Source organism: Musa acuminata, chromosome BXJ2-5, assembly GCF_036884655.1.
Source record: "Musa acuminata AAA Group cultivar baxijiao chromosome BXJ2-5, Cavendish_Baxijiao_AAA, whole genome shotgun sequence".
In the NCBI taxonomy this organism is placed as follows: Eukaryota; Viridiplantae; Streptophyta; class Magnoliopsida; order Zingiberales; family Musaceae; genus Musa; species Musa acuminata.
The window spans coordinates 4,506,032-4,523,603 of NC_088342.1; the positions used below are offsets into that span (position 1 = coordinate 4,506,032).

General features: G+C 42.0%; 2 protein-coding genes across 7 annotated transcripts; both read right to left on the minus strand.

Moving 5' to 3' along the window:
- Positions 1-902: 902 nt before the first annotated feature.
- LOC103984369 (boron transporter 4-like) lies at positions 903-5,511 on the minus strand. Its single transcript, XM_065108139.1, has 14 exons — positions 5,226-5,511; positions 4,196-4,301; positions 4,048-4,130; positions 3,776-3,968; positions 3,552-3,690; positions 3,297-3,462; positions 3,009-3,175; positions 2,738-2,911; positions 2,559-2,654; positions 2,355-2,471; positions 1,938-2,260; positions 1,566-1,845; positions 1,351-1,488; positions 903-1,260 (listed from the first exon to the last, which is right to left on the minus strand). Exons 1-14 carry the CDS (start codon positions 5,311-5,313, stop codon positions 1,228-1,230), a joined length of 2,103 nt encoding a protein of 700 aa, XP_064964211.1. The 5' UTR covers positions 5,314-5,511; the 3' UTR covers positions 903-1,227.
- A 3,204-nt stretch (positions 5,512-8,715) lies between these two features.
- On the minus strand, positions 8,716-17,540 carry LOC103984073 (probable 1-deoxy-D-xylulose-5-phosphate synthase, chloroplastic). 6 transcript variants are annotated; one of them, XM_009401489.3, is made up of 13 exons: positions 17,056-17,540; positions 16,644-16,749; positions 15,935-16,362; positions 14,986-15,177; positions 14,573-14,689; positions 14,319-14,483; positions 14,067-14,217; positions 12,415-12,683; positions 11,885-12,137; positions 11,443-11,738; positions 11,042-11,320; positions 9,806-10,090; positions 8,716-9,304 (listed from the first exon to the last, which is right to left on the minus strand). In XM_009401489.3, the coding sequence occupies exons 4-13, from the start codon at positions 15,151-15,153 to the stop codon at positions 9,155-9,157; spliced, it is 2,133 nt and encodes a 710-aa protein (XP_009399764.2). In that variant the 5' UTR covers positions 15,154-15,177; positions 15,935-16,362; positions 16,644-16,749; positions 17,056-17,540; the 3' UTR covers positions 8,716-9,154. The 6 variants fall into 6 exon arrangements, with proteins under 6 accessions (XP_009399764.2, XP_064964212.1, XP_009399765.2 ...); XM_065108140.1 differs by lacking the exon at positions 16,644-16,749 and having other exon boundaries at positions 8,798-9,304; positions 14,319-14,426; XM_009401490.3 differs by lacking the exon at positions 16,644-16,749 and having other exon boundaries at positions 8,798-9,304.
- Between the last annotated feature and the right edge of the window lie 32 nt (positions 17,541-17,572).

Genomic DNA, 17,572 nt, shown 5'->3' on the forward strand with positions numbered 1-17,572 from the left:
CCGCCGACACGCCAAAGCTTCCGCCGCCATAGCCGCTCCTCGACGTGCTGCTTCGCCAGTGGGTGTAAGTGCTGGCGCTGGCACGGATCGCCGCCGGGCGGAACGACGTGAGGACTAAACCCGAAATAGCCATTCTCTATTTCTATTCGACCCCGAGAGAGAGAGAGAGAGAGAGAGAGAGAGAGAGTTGCTTTGCACAGAATTGGAGTTGGATTTACAGTTCTCTCATATAGAGTAGGATAGAAGGAGAAACGAGTGCAGATGATCGACTTCTCTCTCGTTCTTGTGCTTGTTTGGGGTTTTCCCAACCCTTTTCGATCTTCAATTCTCGCATATGCGGGTCACACATGTGCTTGATTCAACGTGGGTTCGCCATCACCTCTCCTCGCTCCACTAATTCTAGTTTGCAACGCTCGTGACATGGTGGGATGCGAGGGAATTATTCTTGCAGCCATCAGGGAGCTTCACTTGCTGCGTGTGCGCGAGTCGCGTATGGCGCAGCAGCTGTCATCCGTCGGTTCGACTCTTCTACTGCTGCAGAGAGGGAACATGCCGTGGGAAGAAGAGACGGAGAAGACAATGGCAGCAGAATCGGACGTTCTCTTTCCCATCCATGTGCTAAGCATCTCTGCCCATGTGTCATTGCACCAGACAATAATTCCCACTCGTTTCTTCTTGCTACGGTCCGCCAAAAGTCAAACCGTAGTCAACCACCGGTCCCGGCAACTTTCAGACGGTCGGCAGCATATCGCTCGTCAAACATCGCGCTGCAGTGTTCAACTTTGGCTCGCTCACTCGAGCCCAACGTTACGTGGATGCAATATGTCATGCAGAATGATTTGTCTCGTGGTCTGCATTTGCCGATCTCCATAGAGATGAGCAATACTATATTCCGATAAAGATTAAGAAACAAGGAAAAATCCATCAATTCATCATATTTGCTGTTACAGAAGCTACAAGGTTATACTTATGCTAATCTTTGCTGTGTCTTCAGCCTGAATGTGCTTTGTTTTGCCTCACAAGTTATGCACCTCCGCAGAGTGTACCCAACTGTAGGCGGAGGGATCCGTATGTTACATTTCATCCTCTTAGGTTTCTGTTTAATTAGCATTCTCATGACGGATCCCGAAGACCTCTGAACAGCTTCTTCTATCAGCATCAGAACCAAAATCCAGCTGAGAACTGGACCTCCTTTTAGATCCACTTGTCGGAGAGATCAGTGTCTCTTCATGTTCTCTGCTGGCTCACCTCAGGATGAATCTGCATCCGGTATAGAAGACAAGCATCAAACCACGACAGAGAAAAAACAAGGAAACTGCTGCCATTCGATATCGATGAACTGATGCCAACCTGATGGAACCGGTCGTCGTTGAAACTCTTGGTTCTATGCTTGAGTTCCCCTCTGCTGGTGGTGAGATCGTCCAAGATCTCAGCGTCGCACATGTCCGCTTCGTTATCATCACTGTTTGACTGTGATGCTTCCCCTTCCTGCAATGAGAAGCTCGGTAAATTGCTGCGACAAGAGCGACGCAGAATAATTAGCTCGAAGGTTATAATTCCATCACCCCAAATGAGAGGCTGCGAGCGCGGCGGGGGGTTCCGGCGATCTCATCGTACTCGGCTGCGTCCAGCTCCCAGAGATGGTGCGGATGGAAGAACTTGGGCAGGATGTGCTGTCTGATGCTGATGAGGAGGAAGAACGGCAACGGGAACAGGATCCCCGCTATAGGTATCCATGTCACCCCAAAGCACACCAGTAGATACACAAACTGCAAGATTGTGAAGGCTGCAATCTTTGTGAAGGGAACCGATTCCATGAAGGAAGCATGCATGCCTTCCAGAACCCTGACAGAACACCACAGAACAAGAAACAATTTGCGTTGTGAGCGTATGAATCGTAGCCGAGTCGCACTTACGGAAAGAGAAACAGATCTTACTTGTAACGCCGGCTAGGAGTGACGAGCAGGAAGAGCGTCCTCTCCCAGAATTGGTTTCCAGGAAGGCTGTCGATGGCCATGTAGGCAAAATATCCCCAGAGGACGGATGTGGGTATCATCTTGATGATGGGCATTGCTCCAAGGCACGCACCTACGAACAGCGACTGCAACAGATTGGTCACCCTCTGCTCGTTGACCCGGACAGGCAGGTAGGCGTCGATGTGCTTCTCCGGGTCAAACGCTACCTTAGAGTCTTCACCGCCGGCCCCGTTGTTCATGACTGCGTCCTTCAAGTTCTTCAGTTCGGTATCTATCGAGATGACCTGAGGACGGCACAGTCATAAATCAACCTCGGTAAGACAATGACACAATACCTCGAGCTGAAACTTGCAAGAGCTATTCATCGTATTATATTACCGTAGGCCCGTTGTCCATTTTCACGAACACCTCCTGCATCTTCCCGTAGATCTCCGAGTTGCTGGCTTGTTGCCTTATGCTCTCCTTGGCACTTTCAACCATCTTCTTGCGCATTATCTGCAGAGAACCAGAATTTAGAAAGAAAAAGAAAATTACAGCGGCTGAGACGATCGATCGAGCTGCAGGCAAAGGACGACTACTAACCCGCCTCTTAAGAACAGCAAGGCTCTTGGTGTGCATTGGGGACTGAGGGAGGACACCGTTCGAAGGGGGGATTCCAAGCAATCCGCAAGCCAGAACCTGAGATTGAAGTGCCAAGATATAGGTAAGGTAAATCCTGGATGAATGAGGATTACAAGAAAACGTTTGGACATTTCACGTGCCATGAAACCGAGGATCAAAATGTCGTAGTGGTAAGCAGAGGGATTTTTCAGATTGAACTCCTTCTGCTGTGCCATCTGTGACGCAACGCTGTGGTCGAAGAAGTAGAGTCCTGCAACCATCAGAGCAGGAATGATGGCAGCAAATATGTATAGTGGAGGGACAGAAAGCATATCCTGCAAAACCGATACAGCTTCTGAATGATAAAGGCGTTCGATTCTTGTAGAGAAGTGTTCATGATCATTCTTTCAAGACGTGAAGAACTTGTGTTACCTTTGCCACAGTCCAGTGGTACAGAGACTTGGTTTCCCATGGAAGAGGACTAAACAGCCTCCTTGGAACTCCAGAGGGAACCTTGCTCGGGACAGCGTAGGACATGGCCGTCCACAACAGCACCATCAAAGGCACCCCGTAGTCGGCGATGAAACCTCTAAGCCACCCTGCGTCCATAAGCAGAGACTTCAGGGTTATGATCTGTTCCACCATCTCTCTCTTCTTCTTCTTCTTCTTCTTCTTCTTCTTCTTCTTCTTCTTCTTCTTACAACCTCTGTTTTGGCATACCTGTGCCGTATCTCCATGCTCTTGCCCTTCTGCTCTTCAATGCAGTAAACAGGAGCCCAAACGCAAAAACGATCCCCAGCAGCCCATTTGTATACAACCACTCGAACTGGTAGATCGGTTGAGTTTGGTCTTCACCTTTGGGTATGTTAAATTCACTTACTATTCCCTGTGATTCAGCCAAGCTCAGTGATTATTCTCCTCAGTTTGATGTACAAGGATCGATTCAGAGAGAGAGAGAGAGAGAGAAACACACACCTTAATGGCTTCTTGCATGAACAGAACCGTGATCAGCATACCAAAGAGTTCTCCTGCAATCCTCGTGAATCTGCTTATGATATCAGAAGCATTGAAGATTGCGAGAAGGAACAGCATACACGCAGTCCAGAAGCAGACCCTGGTAAAAGCAAAAGAGAAACGAATCAAACGAAGCTTAACCAGAAATCCTAAACACAGATCCCAATAAAGTAGCCATCACTTGCCATCCTGCCCAAGCCAAGTAGAGACGCGCTCCCAGATCTTCACGCCCTTTGGCGAAATTGTACAGATACGTGTACATGATTACAGTCGGCTCCGCGACTCCTACGATTAACATCGGCTGCCCACCGAGTATCGAGTGCAGGATGCCGCAGATAGCTGTGGAGGCTAAGGTTTCAACCGTGCTCAGAGCTCCATCTGCAACAGGTTAATTCGATGTCAACTTGAACTTTGGACCGGCTTCGAGTGTATTTACTCCATGGCAAGTCTGGCCTACCAGTTTCTTTACTCAGCTGTTCTCCGAAGGCAATGACAGGGAGTGCAGAAGCAAAGAAGATATACATTGTCGGAGCCAATATGCTGAAAAGGAAGACAGACAATTAATGGATTGGCAGCGATCAAGATGATAAGGAATAAGGTGTTACCTGAAGCCTGAATGACATCCGGAAGTCCAATCCTGCCGATAGCATGAGGCTCGTCCTTTGACATCGTTGATGATCCCTCGCAAGGGAGTCGCGGTCTGATCCATTCCTGGAGAAACCATCTAAGATGAGCAACGCAACAAACACCTAAACAACATGTCAAATCCCTTTTGCAGTCGTTGTAATCTAAGGACGAAGAAAAGAGCACATTTATTGCTCATTAAATGGTACAAAATTCGATTCATAAGAAACATAAGAAACATGTTGACGACTTCTATATTGCACCAAAGCATTTGATATGTGCAAGAACGAGAAAAAGATTCCAGAAAGCAGACATACAAGTTTGTACATAAAAGTTCAAAGAAAATAAAGGAAAGAGAAAACAGAGGAAGTAAAAATACAAGTTTTCACAAGGAGAGAGAAAAGGTGGCGATCCCGCACCCAATTTTGCTTAGAGGACGAAAAGGATATCCGTTCCTGATGACAAGGGCATGAAACTATAGAAACAGGGAAGAGGAAGCGACACAGAAAACAGGATGGGCCATGGAATACGAAGAGACCACTCGGAGAAATGGGGAAGGCCAAACAAGAAGACGTAATCTACGAAGTCCAAGGCAAGAGAAGAGAACAAGAACGGATCCCTCGTTCATCTCCTGAAACATGCAGCCGTCAAATACTTGGAAACAGGCATCGGAATGAAAGAGAAACGACAAAAGATCCACCGAAAACCAACTACAAAATAAACGCAAGAAGCATCAAGAAAGGAAACCCGCAGCAGTTACAACCAGCTGGCCTCATGTAAATCTTATATGTCAGGCAATGATCGTTCCAAATCCATACTAAATGGACACCCAAACAAGGGAAGAACGCCATACATAAATGAGGTTCTTGGAAGGAACAAGCTGTTCCATTTGTAATCATCAACTTAAAAGAGCCAGAACTCAGGCACGCACACGGCGTGAAAGGTAAGGCCTTTGGAACATGTAAAGCGCGCGATAGCTTGAATGACGAAGGAAAAGAAAGGTTTGTCGACCTGATGCGAAGAAGTCGGCGAGCGCAAAATAAACGCAAAGAAGCATCAAGAAAGGAAACTTGCAGCAGTTGCAACCAACTGGCCTCATGTAAATCTTCTATGTCAGGCAATGATGGTTCCGAATCCATACTAAATGGACAAACAAGGGAAGAACGCCATACATAAATGAGGTTCTTGGAAGGAACAAGCTGTTCCATTTGTAATCACCAACTTAAAAGAGCCAGAACTCAGGCACGCACACGGCGTGAAAGTTAAGGCCTTTGGAACATGTAAAGCGCGCGATAACTTGAATGATGAAGGAAAAGAAAGGTTTGTCGACCTGATGCGGGTCTCTCTCTCTCTCTCTCTCTCGCCCTCTCTCTTTCTTCCACAGGTGAAGACGACTCGAGAACGCAGTGCCACCCCGAGGAGGGAGAGAGATATGTGAAAGGAGGGAAGGAACACCGGGCGATTCTCCTCTCTCTCCTTCTTTCTGTTCTCTCCTGTTTCGGTGGAGAGGGAAAATAAAAAGGGAGGAGAGGGAGAGCCAGTCGGGCCGCGAAGGAACCGCGCTAAAAGGATACTAAATCCGACAGGAGTCGCACGTGATAGGCTGTCGCCAGACGTAACGCCGCGGGGGTCGTAGCCAATGACAGTGGAGACCCTCGAGAGACCGCCACCACCCAACCCTTTATGGGGCTGATTCAGACTCATCTCCACAGTACTTCTCGGCGTCGGTGGCCTCACGGCTCTTCGCGTTCCGCTCGCCGACTTCCTCTCTCTCTCTCTCTCTCTCTCTCTCTCCTTGGCTTCTTCGCGCGCAGAGCTGTTTGCCGAGAGAGCCAAACTATCACGTTAAAGCAAATCAAACTGCATGAGCATAATTAGACACCATATTCTACAGGCAATTTGGTGGTGCGACGCAATTCCCAAATCCACTTGAACAGGTGCGGTGCAGATTCACGATCCACCCATGCGGACAGCTCGAGTGGGGGACATGAGCATGACTTGTGCCCATTCATTGACTCATGTCGTAATCGACGCCTAAAACTAGGGAGGGGTATCGCAGTGTGGGACTTACCGTGGAACAGTTCTCTTTCTCCGGTTACGTGCTCGACTGCCTTATCAGGCAAATGGACCGGCCAAGGTATCGATCGATGAATACTTCTTCCATGGCACACAAGGACGAGCACATATAGAGGGACAGAGTCGCTCGCAGTCCCAAAGTCCACGAGAGGTGGGCGCGGTCGTGGTAGTCAAATCTTAGTCCAATTTGGCCACCGACCACCGGCAAATGTTTCGGTGGACTGTTATTTGGGCAAATTTCCCTCAAAAGTCTTTAACTTAATCTTTCTCTCACATAGCATTCCTGTTTTCTATTTTTAATCTATTAAAATAATTTTAAAGTACTTATTTTAATTGTTGTTGTTTATAATATTCATATTTATAATTATAATATTATCATTATATATATTTTTTTATTAATATAATATAATATAATATGATTTAATTTATTAACTATTATTTATTTTGGGTTAGTTCAATAAATTGATTTGATGATTCAATGTAATGAGTTTGTGCACAGTCGAAGAGCGATTTGGTGAGTCGTAGCAGTTGAATCTTTGCAAAGGAAGCCATTATCATCCGAGGTATATTCTATGCCGATACCGCAGGGCTTCGTTGGCGATGCACGGACCATGGCATTGTCGTGGACGAGCTCGCCGCCAGCGTGTGGTGAGGCGTTTCTCGTGAGCCGGTCGACGCCAGTTGCGATCACGGGACGCTCAGCCATGACGTTCGACTAGTGGACTCGTGCGAGGCGCGCATCTGCAGGGAGAACGGCTTTTCTACGAGACAGAGCACTCGTCTTCAAGCTGCAACTTTCACAGGACCTCTTTTCGCTGGATCGATGGAGACGGCGTGCTCGTGTGCGATCGAGGACTAATGGTGTGTGGTGGACGTGCATGCGTTCCATGGCGTGTGACGGACGTCTGTCGCAGCTTCTAACTTCTACGATGGAAGATGCAGAGAAAGGACGAGAGAAGACAGAAAGAGGCTGATGCAAACGCCGGAGGACGATCGGTGCGATGGGGACGGGTGGCGTCTCAGCACCATTTACAACAAGCAAACCCCCCATCCATGCACGTGGCAGCCTCTCTTCCTCTCGCTCGCTATGACCGCTGTTGCTTCGGTAGTTGGGTCGAAGATTGAAGAGTAGAGAATCGTGTGACGGGCGATGTTGCCACCAGGAAAAGTCGTCCGTGACGTCACACCAGAAAAAGTCAACAAGGAGGCGTCAGTCATTGTCTTCATGATAGCTGCAGAAAACCTACTTCAGATTATAATGTTATTTAAACAGTACTGTGTTATCAATTAATTTTACGACCATTTTTTTATTAACATTTAATCATTGTCAAGTGTTATTAATTAATTTCACGACCATTTTTCTCATGTCAAGTAGTCGATTACCAAATCCGAATTTTTTTTTATTTTATTTATTTATAAGAGGTAATGATGAAGACGAGATGGAAGCTCAAGATTTTATTAGCGATGGTCAAATTAATAGCTAATTTCGTGTCATATGGTATCGTTAGTGGCGATAGAGTACAAGAAAATTTTAACAAAATTAATAAAGATTACAAATAAAAAAAATAAATATTTTTAACTTAATTAAACATATGATTTTTGATAAGTTTCGATGATAATAAGATATTCTTATAGTCGATCTCAAATAACTGAGACTTAGTGATTTTATTATTATCATAGTTTTATCTAATTTTCTTGCTCTTAGAAGGTTTTGAATAAAACTATTTTTTCCAATAAAAAAATATTATTCAGGAATAGATTAAAAATAAATAGTAATCAGCGATGGGTAATCGAACAAAACTAATAATCAATTCGTTAGATATCATATTGCAATGAAATAACAACGAAAAGAATATGATAGAACAGATCAAAGACCTAAGAAAGAGACGGAACTCTCATGTCACGGATCCAGGTTTCAGCATCAGAAGAAGATTTGGGTAAGAAGAAACAGAACACTACAAATTAAAACTGAGATCTACTCGGATGGAACCAAATTGCAGCCGTCACCAATCCACCTGAAGCTATCAAGAACAAGAACAAGAACCAAAGAAAAGACGTGGTCTTTTCTCCCCTCAGCTGCTCTCTTCAGTAAGCTATCGCAAGGCATCCATCAGTATCATTCATGCTAAACCACTCCCATGATTACACAAGAGAGAAGATTCAACTCTGTATTTGTATCCTTGAACCTACTTGGGGGTTTGAAAGTTCAACAAATTAATGAACAATTAGATTGTTCAAATGTAAGTCTAATGATCTTTTAGTTTTCCTTTTGATTTGAAAAATCCTGGGGTTTTAATATAACAAAATCTATATTTTTTAGCTAGCATATTTAGTAATGACTCGATTAACTAATCCTTTATGAAGTGCCAGTTGAGCACAAATCTGATAAGCCAAACTCATTGCCTCAATCTGATTCCGCGCGATGTGCAATCAATGAGTCTCGATCTAATTCATCAAAATAAGTTGAACCAACTTAGTTGAGTTAGACCTTATTTAGGTCTAGCATATCTCAAATACAAATTAAATTTATCATGCCGGCACAAAAATGAACGTCCATGGATAAAATGTGACTCGGGACTACTAAATGTGATCCATACAACATAAGAGCTCTTAAGATGCAAAAGGCGCATCCCTTCAAGAAGCTCACTCCCCGCTGAAGAAGCTTGCATTCGATAACAGAATACAACTCTGAACAATGAGCATATCGACAAAAAATTATACAATTTCTCTCCCAATTTCCATATCGGCCCACGGATGTCGATCAAAATCTGGCAGCCTCGATAAGAACTCGGAGGCTTAACTGCAGACATCAGTATAAAATTCCCCCTTTTGAATCTCCTGCGGATGTTCCCGTTCAGAACTTTCTACCGCATTAAGAGAAAGGCCTCCCGATGACGTCCCAACAGACTTAATGTTGTGGCTGCAATGTGATGGCCGGTCAGTCCAGCAATCTCTAGCTGTTCCCTTGGGGTTGCTTGCTCTATGTAGTTGTCTGGTAGTAGAATGGGTCGCCACTGGTGATTCAATAAGAACATCCGTAAAATGAGCGCTTGATCATTTGAAAATCAACATATCATGATAAGAGAAGAAAGAATGGAGTTGCCCCAAAAAAAGAACAAAATCCAGATCGGTCGATCATGTAGATGCATTCATGCAAAAATGTCATCATTTAAAAGTTTGCTTTTTGATTCTCTCAACATTTTCTATCAAGGAAAATGTCAGGAATGTCATATAGCAGATATCATAAGCATGGAATACTTTTATTAATTATGCATTTGATAAATGTTCAAGCGTAATGTTATAAATATGATTTAATATGAAGTATGCATGTGACGTTTGTGGACAGGAAATTCAAGTTGTAGGTGACAGCCATCACACAATCTGGATATCCTTTGAACAGATAATTTAGAAGATAAGACCATCACCTTATGTTGTCTTGCAGCCATTCATCTTATTGCCAACTTTTATAGGTACAAACACAAAGGGTACAAATTTGGGAAAAGCAAGATAAATACCTTTACTCTTCCATCAAGCAAACCATCAAGTGCCATGAATTGTGAAACATGAGAACCAAAACCACCAATGGTTCCTTCCTCGACAGTTATCAAAAACTCATGCTCCTGACATAGCCTTCGGATAAGCTCGATGTCAAGTGGCTTGCAAAACCTTGCACTGGCAACGGTCACTTGGATACCGAGGCCAGCAAGCAGAGATTGTGCCTTTAGGCAATTCTGAACCATCACACCATAGCCAAGCAAAGCCACATGTTTTCCTTCTACTAGCATCTCTCCCTTCCCAATCTGAAACAAGTAATTACAACCATAGAGATACAAGTTTGCTAAAGCACAGCCGGTCAAATCCAAGATGAGATACTTGTATGCTGTTTCCGACAGAAATCTATATTGCAGAAACATAATTTAATACGTAAAATCATCTTATTAAAAAATGAGTTTCTATGTGCAATGACAGGAAAACCAATAATATAACCAAACTACTTCCAGCGTGGATCAAGGCCAAAATGTCATACCTCGCAGTCAAATTTTCACAGAAGTGAAAAATAGTCAAAATCAGACAACAGATAGAACAAACTGAACTAGGATATAGTGGGGCATAAGCTGGAAATATAACCAACAATGTGATTACAGTCTGAAGATAAATCCACACGAGCAGAATGGTAATAAGTGTACCCAGCATGTCGAATAGAGGTTCATTCTTCTGTTTCTTAATGTTCGAATTATGTAAACTGTTATTCATATATGCAGATATGCAACAGTATCTGACGATGGATGTACAGAACTACAGACTAGACACGATGTGAGCAGCATATGTTAATAGATATCATATTTGTTTAGGATGGATTAATGAACAAGGCTCCTCCCAAGTCTGGGGTAAAATTACAAGTCGTTTATGGATATCATATTCTTTCATGTCCGTGAGATCACAGTAAAAAATATCAAATTGTAAAACTACAGATCCTACCCAGCTTTCGCAGCTCGACGTTGAGATCAATTTTTACTTTACAAGAAAAGAGAAAGGCTTGAACAAAAGAAATTTTAAATGAGGTGCTGAGATGAAAAGAGTCAAAATTCTGGCCTCCTACATATTATACTGATTTGTCAGAACATGAAGGAATTGACAAGACAAACAAATTGCCTTTGAAAAGTTCTAAGATCCCAACCACGATGAAAATTACACTACATAAGGGGGAAAATCAGAATGGAAGCTGTAGGGAGAAAATCACAAAAAGGTACCTCAAGAGGCATTCCACTATGTAATAGACCATTGTTTCCCATAATAGCTACCCTGGGATACCGGAAGCAAATAGGCCTGTCATTAACACAAGCAGCAGTAGCCACCATGTCAATAAGTTCATCTTCATCTGATGGTGCCATGACAATCATATTTGGCAAGCATGCCATAAATGTTATGTCAAAAACTCCAGAATGAATTGGACCTTCAGATCCTGCCAGCCCTGCACTACTAATGGCAAATCTCACAGGAAGTCTCTGTAGATCTACATCTTGGATAACCTACACAAAGAACATAATTATTTCAAATTTTCTTGTAATGCTTTTTTAATGGAACTCATTTTTGCCATTGACCAGTACACCTGGCACAGGAAGGGGATGAGTGCAAGGGCAAGAAACAATACCTGATCATATCCTCTTTGTAAGAATGTTGACGGAATTATGCAGAACGGTTTCAAACCCCCGCAAGATAAGCCCGCAGCAAAAGTAATAGCATGTTGTTCTGCCATACCAACATCAAAAAATCTGTCAGGAAATCTGGACTGGAAGAGCTTAAGTGATGGATCGACTCCCATGCCTGCATGAACCACTACAATTTCTTTGTCCCTTTCTGCTTCTGCAACTATAGCTTCAGCAAGACAATCATTGAATGTCCTCGAGGGGTTGCTGTTGATGGAATTAGAACATGATTTTGAGTTCTCTGTTAACAGCCAATGTGAGAACAAGTAATTAATACAGAAATATACATTTTACAAAAGATAGATAAATGTAATAAATCCACATACAATAAAACATGGAACTGTGCCTTGCAACAGCCCATAATGGCCAATGATCCCACTATCTTACCTTTCTGAATACTTTCCAAGTCCTCATCTTCTGTAATTACATGAACCAATACGGGTCCAGTTGAATCCAATGATGCCACTTCATTGAGTACACAAATTAGATCATCAATATTGTGTCCATCCACTGGTCCAATGTAGTACAGCCCAAGTTCTTCAAAGAGAGTAGCTCCAAGAGGACCAATCATACCACGTGTATACTCATCAACTTTAGCTGCCAATTCGTGCATAGTTTTACCGATTCTTTTCGTTACACCCTGACATTGGCACCCATGAGAAGAATAAAGCGTTCAATTATAAGTAAGAAAATAATTAAATTAAACCCCAAATAGTGGTGGAGAGACAGTTACCAAACCATTATGGGTTACGACAATTATACACATGTTGTGATAGGCTTGTATGCCATAGTACCATTCAAATATTCAGTCGTATGATAAATCTTGTTAAGCAAGTATCATGAATATTTATACTGCCTGAGCCTACGTAGACATGAAAGTGCTATGGCGATTCATGATTCAAATAGAAAGCATTTACCTTTGCAGCTTCCCTGAATCTCCGGAAGGATCTACTAGATTGAATCTTGCTTAAAGTGCTTGAGATCGGATTGATTGTCATTTTTGGTCCTTCACTAAGCTTAGGGTGTAAAGAGTGCCTACTATCATTTAAAATCACTATCATGTTAGAATCAAGGTACCCAGCATTGCTCATTGCCTCATAGACCTGACCAGCCATCGTTGTCCAATTACTTATAACTGTCACTATACGATTCTTCTTTCCATTAATATCCCTTGCAACTGCCATGCCTGAAAGAGAATAAGCACTGCAACTAAAACCAGGATTTGCTTTAAAATAAATCAAATCACTGGATCTCAATTGTAAACATGGTTACTAAAACATAAAAAAGCAACTAGTAAAGATCCAACAAATGGATACAATATCACTGGTTTATTTGTTCATAACAGTACCATCCTAGAATAACATGGCCTGGCGAATGAGAAATTATCTCTCTTCTGGGAACTATTGTTTGTCAAATGCACGTATATGTCATGTGGAAAGATAATTTTTGTAGTACAAGGTAGACAGAACCAAACTGAATTAACTGATCCAAATGCACACTCTCCTATCCTTTGAATTTTCTTAAAATTGAATTTAAATAAGGGGAAGTATTTGTAACTTCAACTTACAATGTAGATTTCAGCTAGCCTTCCAAAACTTAATCTTTACCATTTAGAAATTCCATCATAATAATCAGTTTCATCTGAATATGCTAAGATTCCAATCTCCGCTTCAACTTTGGTTTACAATTAAATGAAAGACTTCGATCGTATCTATGATTTCAATTGCTATATTCATTATATTAACCTGGTCCAGTTGATAAGAATAGTTTATTTCATAAAGCATGTCACTAGTTACTAGTAATAACTAGACAAGTAAAGAAAGGCTACATTTACTTTTCAAATAAACTATGTAATATTTGTAGTCTACTGCTCAATGTTGGAGATGTTATAATATATCCACAAATTTAAAGCAATGCTAAAACAAGTAAACTACTTTCACTAAAATATTAATGAAAATGATGGACATAAAATTAAAATAATCACAATACTTTTAAATTCAATGTCTTCATATGCCAAGTATCAAATATAAGCTTACATTCTAACCTAAATAAAAATTCATATGCACATTAAAAAGTGCTTGTAACAAAAATGATAAGCATTAGTCCATGTATGAATACAATTTACTACTTAAGAAATTCCTAATCGAATAACATTTTTTATAACAAAAACATACTGCAGAAATGTTTATGATATGTTGGATTTCATTTGTTAGAAAATCTGCTCTTGTGTAGATGCAAACAACGGACGTAAGAAATTCAATCTTTATTCTAGAATGGCAGAGAACAACAAGAAAAACAAAGTATCCAAATCTTCAGGAAAGTTTTCCCATATATGCAAGCTCATCAAGTAAAAGGAATATCTAATTGTTAGAGGCAATTGATGTTGCAGATATTTTATTACCCGCATGTAGCAAGAGCTTGCTTTTCAATATGGTATATGAAACTGAAACCATAGATGCTTCCCAATGTCAACAATAATACATATGAAAGTTAACCTAACACATCCTGGAGGCTTGTTTTACACCTAATGGACTCAAAATTATAAGGGAAAAGAAGCCAAAGAAAGTACCAAGCCCAGCAGATATGCTATTGCATCCATGCCCAGCACCAAATGCGTCGTACTTGCTTTCTGCTCGAGAAGTGAAACCCGAGAGACCATCTTTTCGCTTAAGTGTATGCATAAGAGAGCGCCTTCCTGTCAGAATCTTGTGTGCATATGTCTGTAAAATTGGAGTAACGCTATTTACAATAGAAACCCCATTACGATATTTTGAACCATTTAAGTTATCATAGATTCTAGTTTACAAGCAAATCATAGTACCTGTTCACCATCATCCCAGAGTATCTTGTCCATGGGAGCATGAAAAACATGATGTAAAGCCACTGTTAACTCCACCACTGCAAGACTTGCTCTGAAGGGCCTACGGGTCTTTGACATAACAAAAGATATCTCAGAACGAATTTCACCAGTTAATTGCTTTAGTTCCTGAATTAGAATTAATGTCATTTGTCATATTACTCACGTAAAAAATTTCAGCAAAGGTTTACTACATAGTAATTATGAAACTAACAGACTTTGTGGGACAGATTCTTCAATTGAATTGGCATATCAACCATGTCTAAAATGGGAGTTGGATCTTTTTCCCAGAAGAAATCACCAATATCTGGTAGTGCAGCAACCTGTCTGCAACCCTGCAAAAGAGATATGCCTTCAGTTTTACTGTTGATAACACTTAGCTTCTATGTTCCAGAAACTCACGACTTTTCATCGCAGAGGACTGTTCCAGATACCAAGATTATCTTATTATCTTTGTTTCAAGGATCAGGTAAATAATCAGGCATCTCATCATTAATCTCAAATAGTGCAATAAACTAAATGCAACATTATCAAGTTACCTTCTTGCATAGCTTTCCCACAATGTAAAATGAACAAGGTATCAGAATTAAAGATTACAGTTTACCGCTCATGCATCACAGAAAGATTTTACCTTCCTTAGATACGTAGTTACAGAATTTTGGTAAATAATCAACTCAGAAGTGCTCCTCTTCAAGAACTGCGGAGTCCCAAAGTAACCAGATTCCGCAGATTGGAACCTAGATTCGCTTTGAAGGAAAGAAATATGTCTGAACGGGCAATGAGAGGAAGCAGAGGCCATTTAGGAAACAAATTAATCTACAACCTGCAACAAATCGTGAACGATTAGAACCAATTTTAACAAAGATTTTACCAACTTAACACCAAGAAGAAGAGGGGAAAAAAGCATCACAATCATTTTCCAATGTAGAACTAATAAGACTCCTAGAAAAATGAAGCAATCACCATGAACACCAAAAATACCCTAAATCATATTTTTGGGGGAAAGCAAGCTTCTAAGACATAGCTAATAAGAACTAATAAGACTCCTAGAAATTGCAGCTCTCAATGTACTAGAAAGAACACAGCGTCAAATTTCGGGTACAGAAACTCATCAACTCCAAACTATGCAACAAACGAACGACCACTTTATCAATTCACGGAGTATCAGTGACTAAAAACCAAACTGATAAGCTCTATTAATTCTTGCTCGAAAAGAGGCTTCATAACCAATCTAAATTAGCTTTGGAATCCACAGCATCATCTCTTGAGACGTAAATAGTTAGTACCAAAAGCCTGTCGGAACTCGTCAAACCGTAAATGACGGGCGAAAAGGAGCAGCATTTAAAGACCACACATACGTAAGGGAACAAAAAAAACCCTAAACCGGAAGACTTCCACAGCTGAAGACAACAAAATCAGCGAACTAAGAATCCAGATGGTGCGAGACTCCAAGGACGGCACGTTCGAACAAGATCCAAACTTCGCCGGATTACTCGAAGAGGCGGAAGCCAATAAATGAGACAGACGGCGGATGTGACACGACTCATAATTTAGGAAAGCAAAGTGGACACGCGTCGCACCAGGAGCATATCCTCCGTCAATCACCGACGTCTATCGCATCGATCATGGGCTGGGACGGCTCCGACCGTTCGTCTCGCTGTACAAAGCCCGGAGATACCAACCGCAGGTCCGCGGGACGCCGTAACGGGGTAATTTGTCGGCAGCGATAAGAGGAGCGAGAGATAGCGGCGTTGCTGGTGACCCTATCCAATCCTTTGTCTTTACTTTCCAAAAGGCATAATGAGGAAATAGTCTTGCTTTTTTCGGACGGGAAGGCCCATCTAAAGTGATGGCTCCCTCTCCTTTCTTGGGCCAAAGGCGTCCGCACTCGGAGCTTCCGGTGGCTGGCGGAATGAGTCGACGGCTCTTCGAGACGAACTCTGGGATCGTTCTGACACTGCCGCAACCATCAGATTTCCTTATCTATCCTTGAGAACAAAGCTTAATCCTGCAACAACATCAGAACTCATAAAGAAAGCATCAATTTCAAGAAAACTCAAAATTAGTTGCGTAGCACGCTATCATTGGGAACCAAAATGAAAATTCAACAACGTAGAAAAATCAATATGACCAGACGAACTCATTCTTGATCTTTCTATTCCTCAATCAACATGAAATTATTAATTATTCATAAAAAATAAAAGATAGTAAAAAAATCTAAAAACTTATTTAGATAATTTTTAAAATTAATTTTCATACAAAAAATTTAATCTTTAAAACCATAACAACCTTCTTGGAATATGTATGTACTTAGAGATCCTTCTTGGATGTGGGGATCAAACACCAAAGATCATCATCAGGGGTGAGACATATGCATAGCAGCCATATTCTCCACCTATGGATCAAACACCAACAATTATTATAGATCAGAAAGCAAGAGGAACACGACACAATCATAGGTCTCTTTCCAAAGATCAGGCTTTAAAAAAGTCAAGATTTTTCAGGAACAATCGAAACTCGCCATTTTTTCCTGAATAATATAAACTCGATTAACAGCAACCAATCAAAATTTTGAAATATGAAAAAGATAATATTATAATTATATTTGTGAAATATATTAAATGATATTTAATGCCATTTTAGTAATATCAATGTCACCCATGTTATGCTTTTACCAAATTACCCCCAAATTTGTTTTTACCTTTGGGGCAATCCTTTTTCCCCAATTCGATGAAAATGCTCCTTCCCCTCCAAAGCAGCCTCCGATCGTTGTCGTCTCCGCCTTCGCCGCCCCTTGTTCCCACCGTGAGCGACGTCGCTTGTTGCCTCCTGCTCCCATCATAGGTAGCGTCGTCCTTCCTTGCTCCCCCTCCTCTCTTCCTCCTTCCCCATCCTTCCCCCTTCTCCTCCTCATCCCTCATCGCCCATCCTTCCACTTCGCTTCTGTGTAGTGCCCGCCCCCGCGGGCGATAGCCTTGAACCCCTTCCTTTTCCGCTTGTGCAACACAGATAGAACAACGGTGGGCGACGAGGGTGCCAGCGGAGAGGATAAGGGCCGTTGCCTTTTGCACAGGTGGCAAAGGAGGGGGACAAGACTATCACTCGTGAGCGACGTTGCACGGAGGCGACGTGGAAAGGCCGACAACGAGGGAGGAGGAGAGGGCGGTGTCGCTCGTGATAAGAGTCCGGGTTGGTGATGAGAATGATTTGAGGCTGCT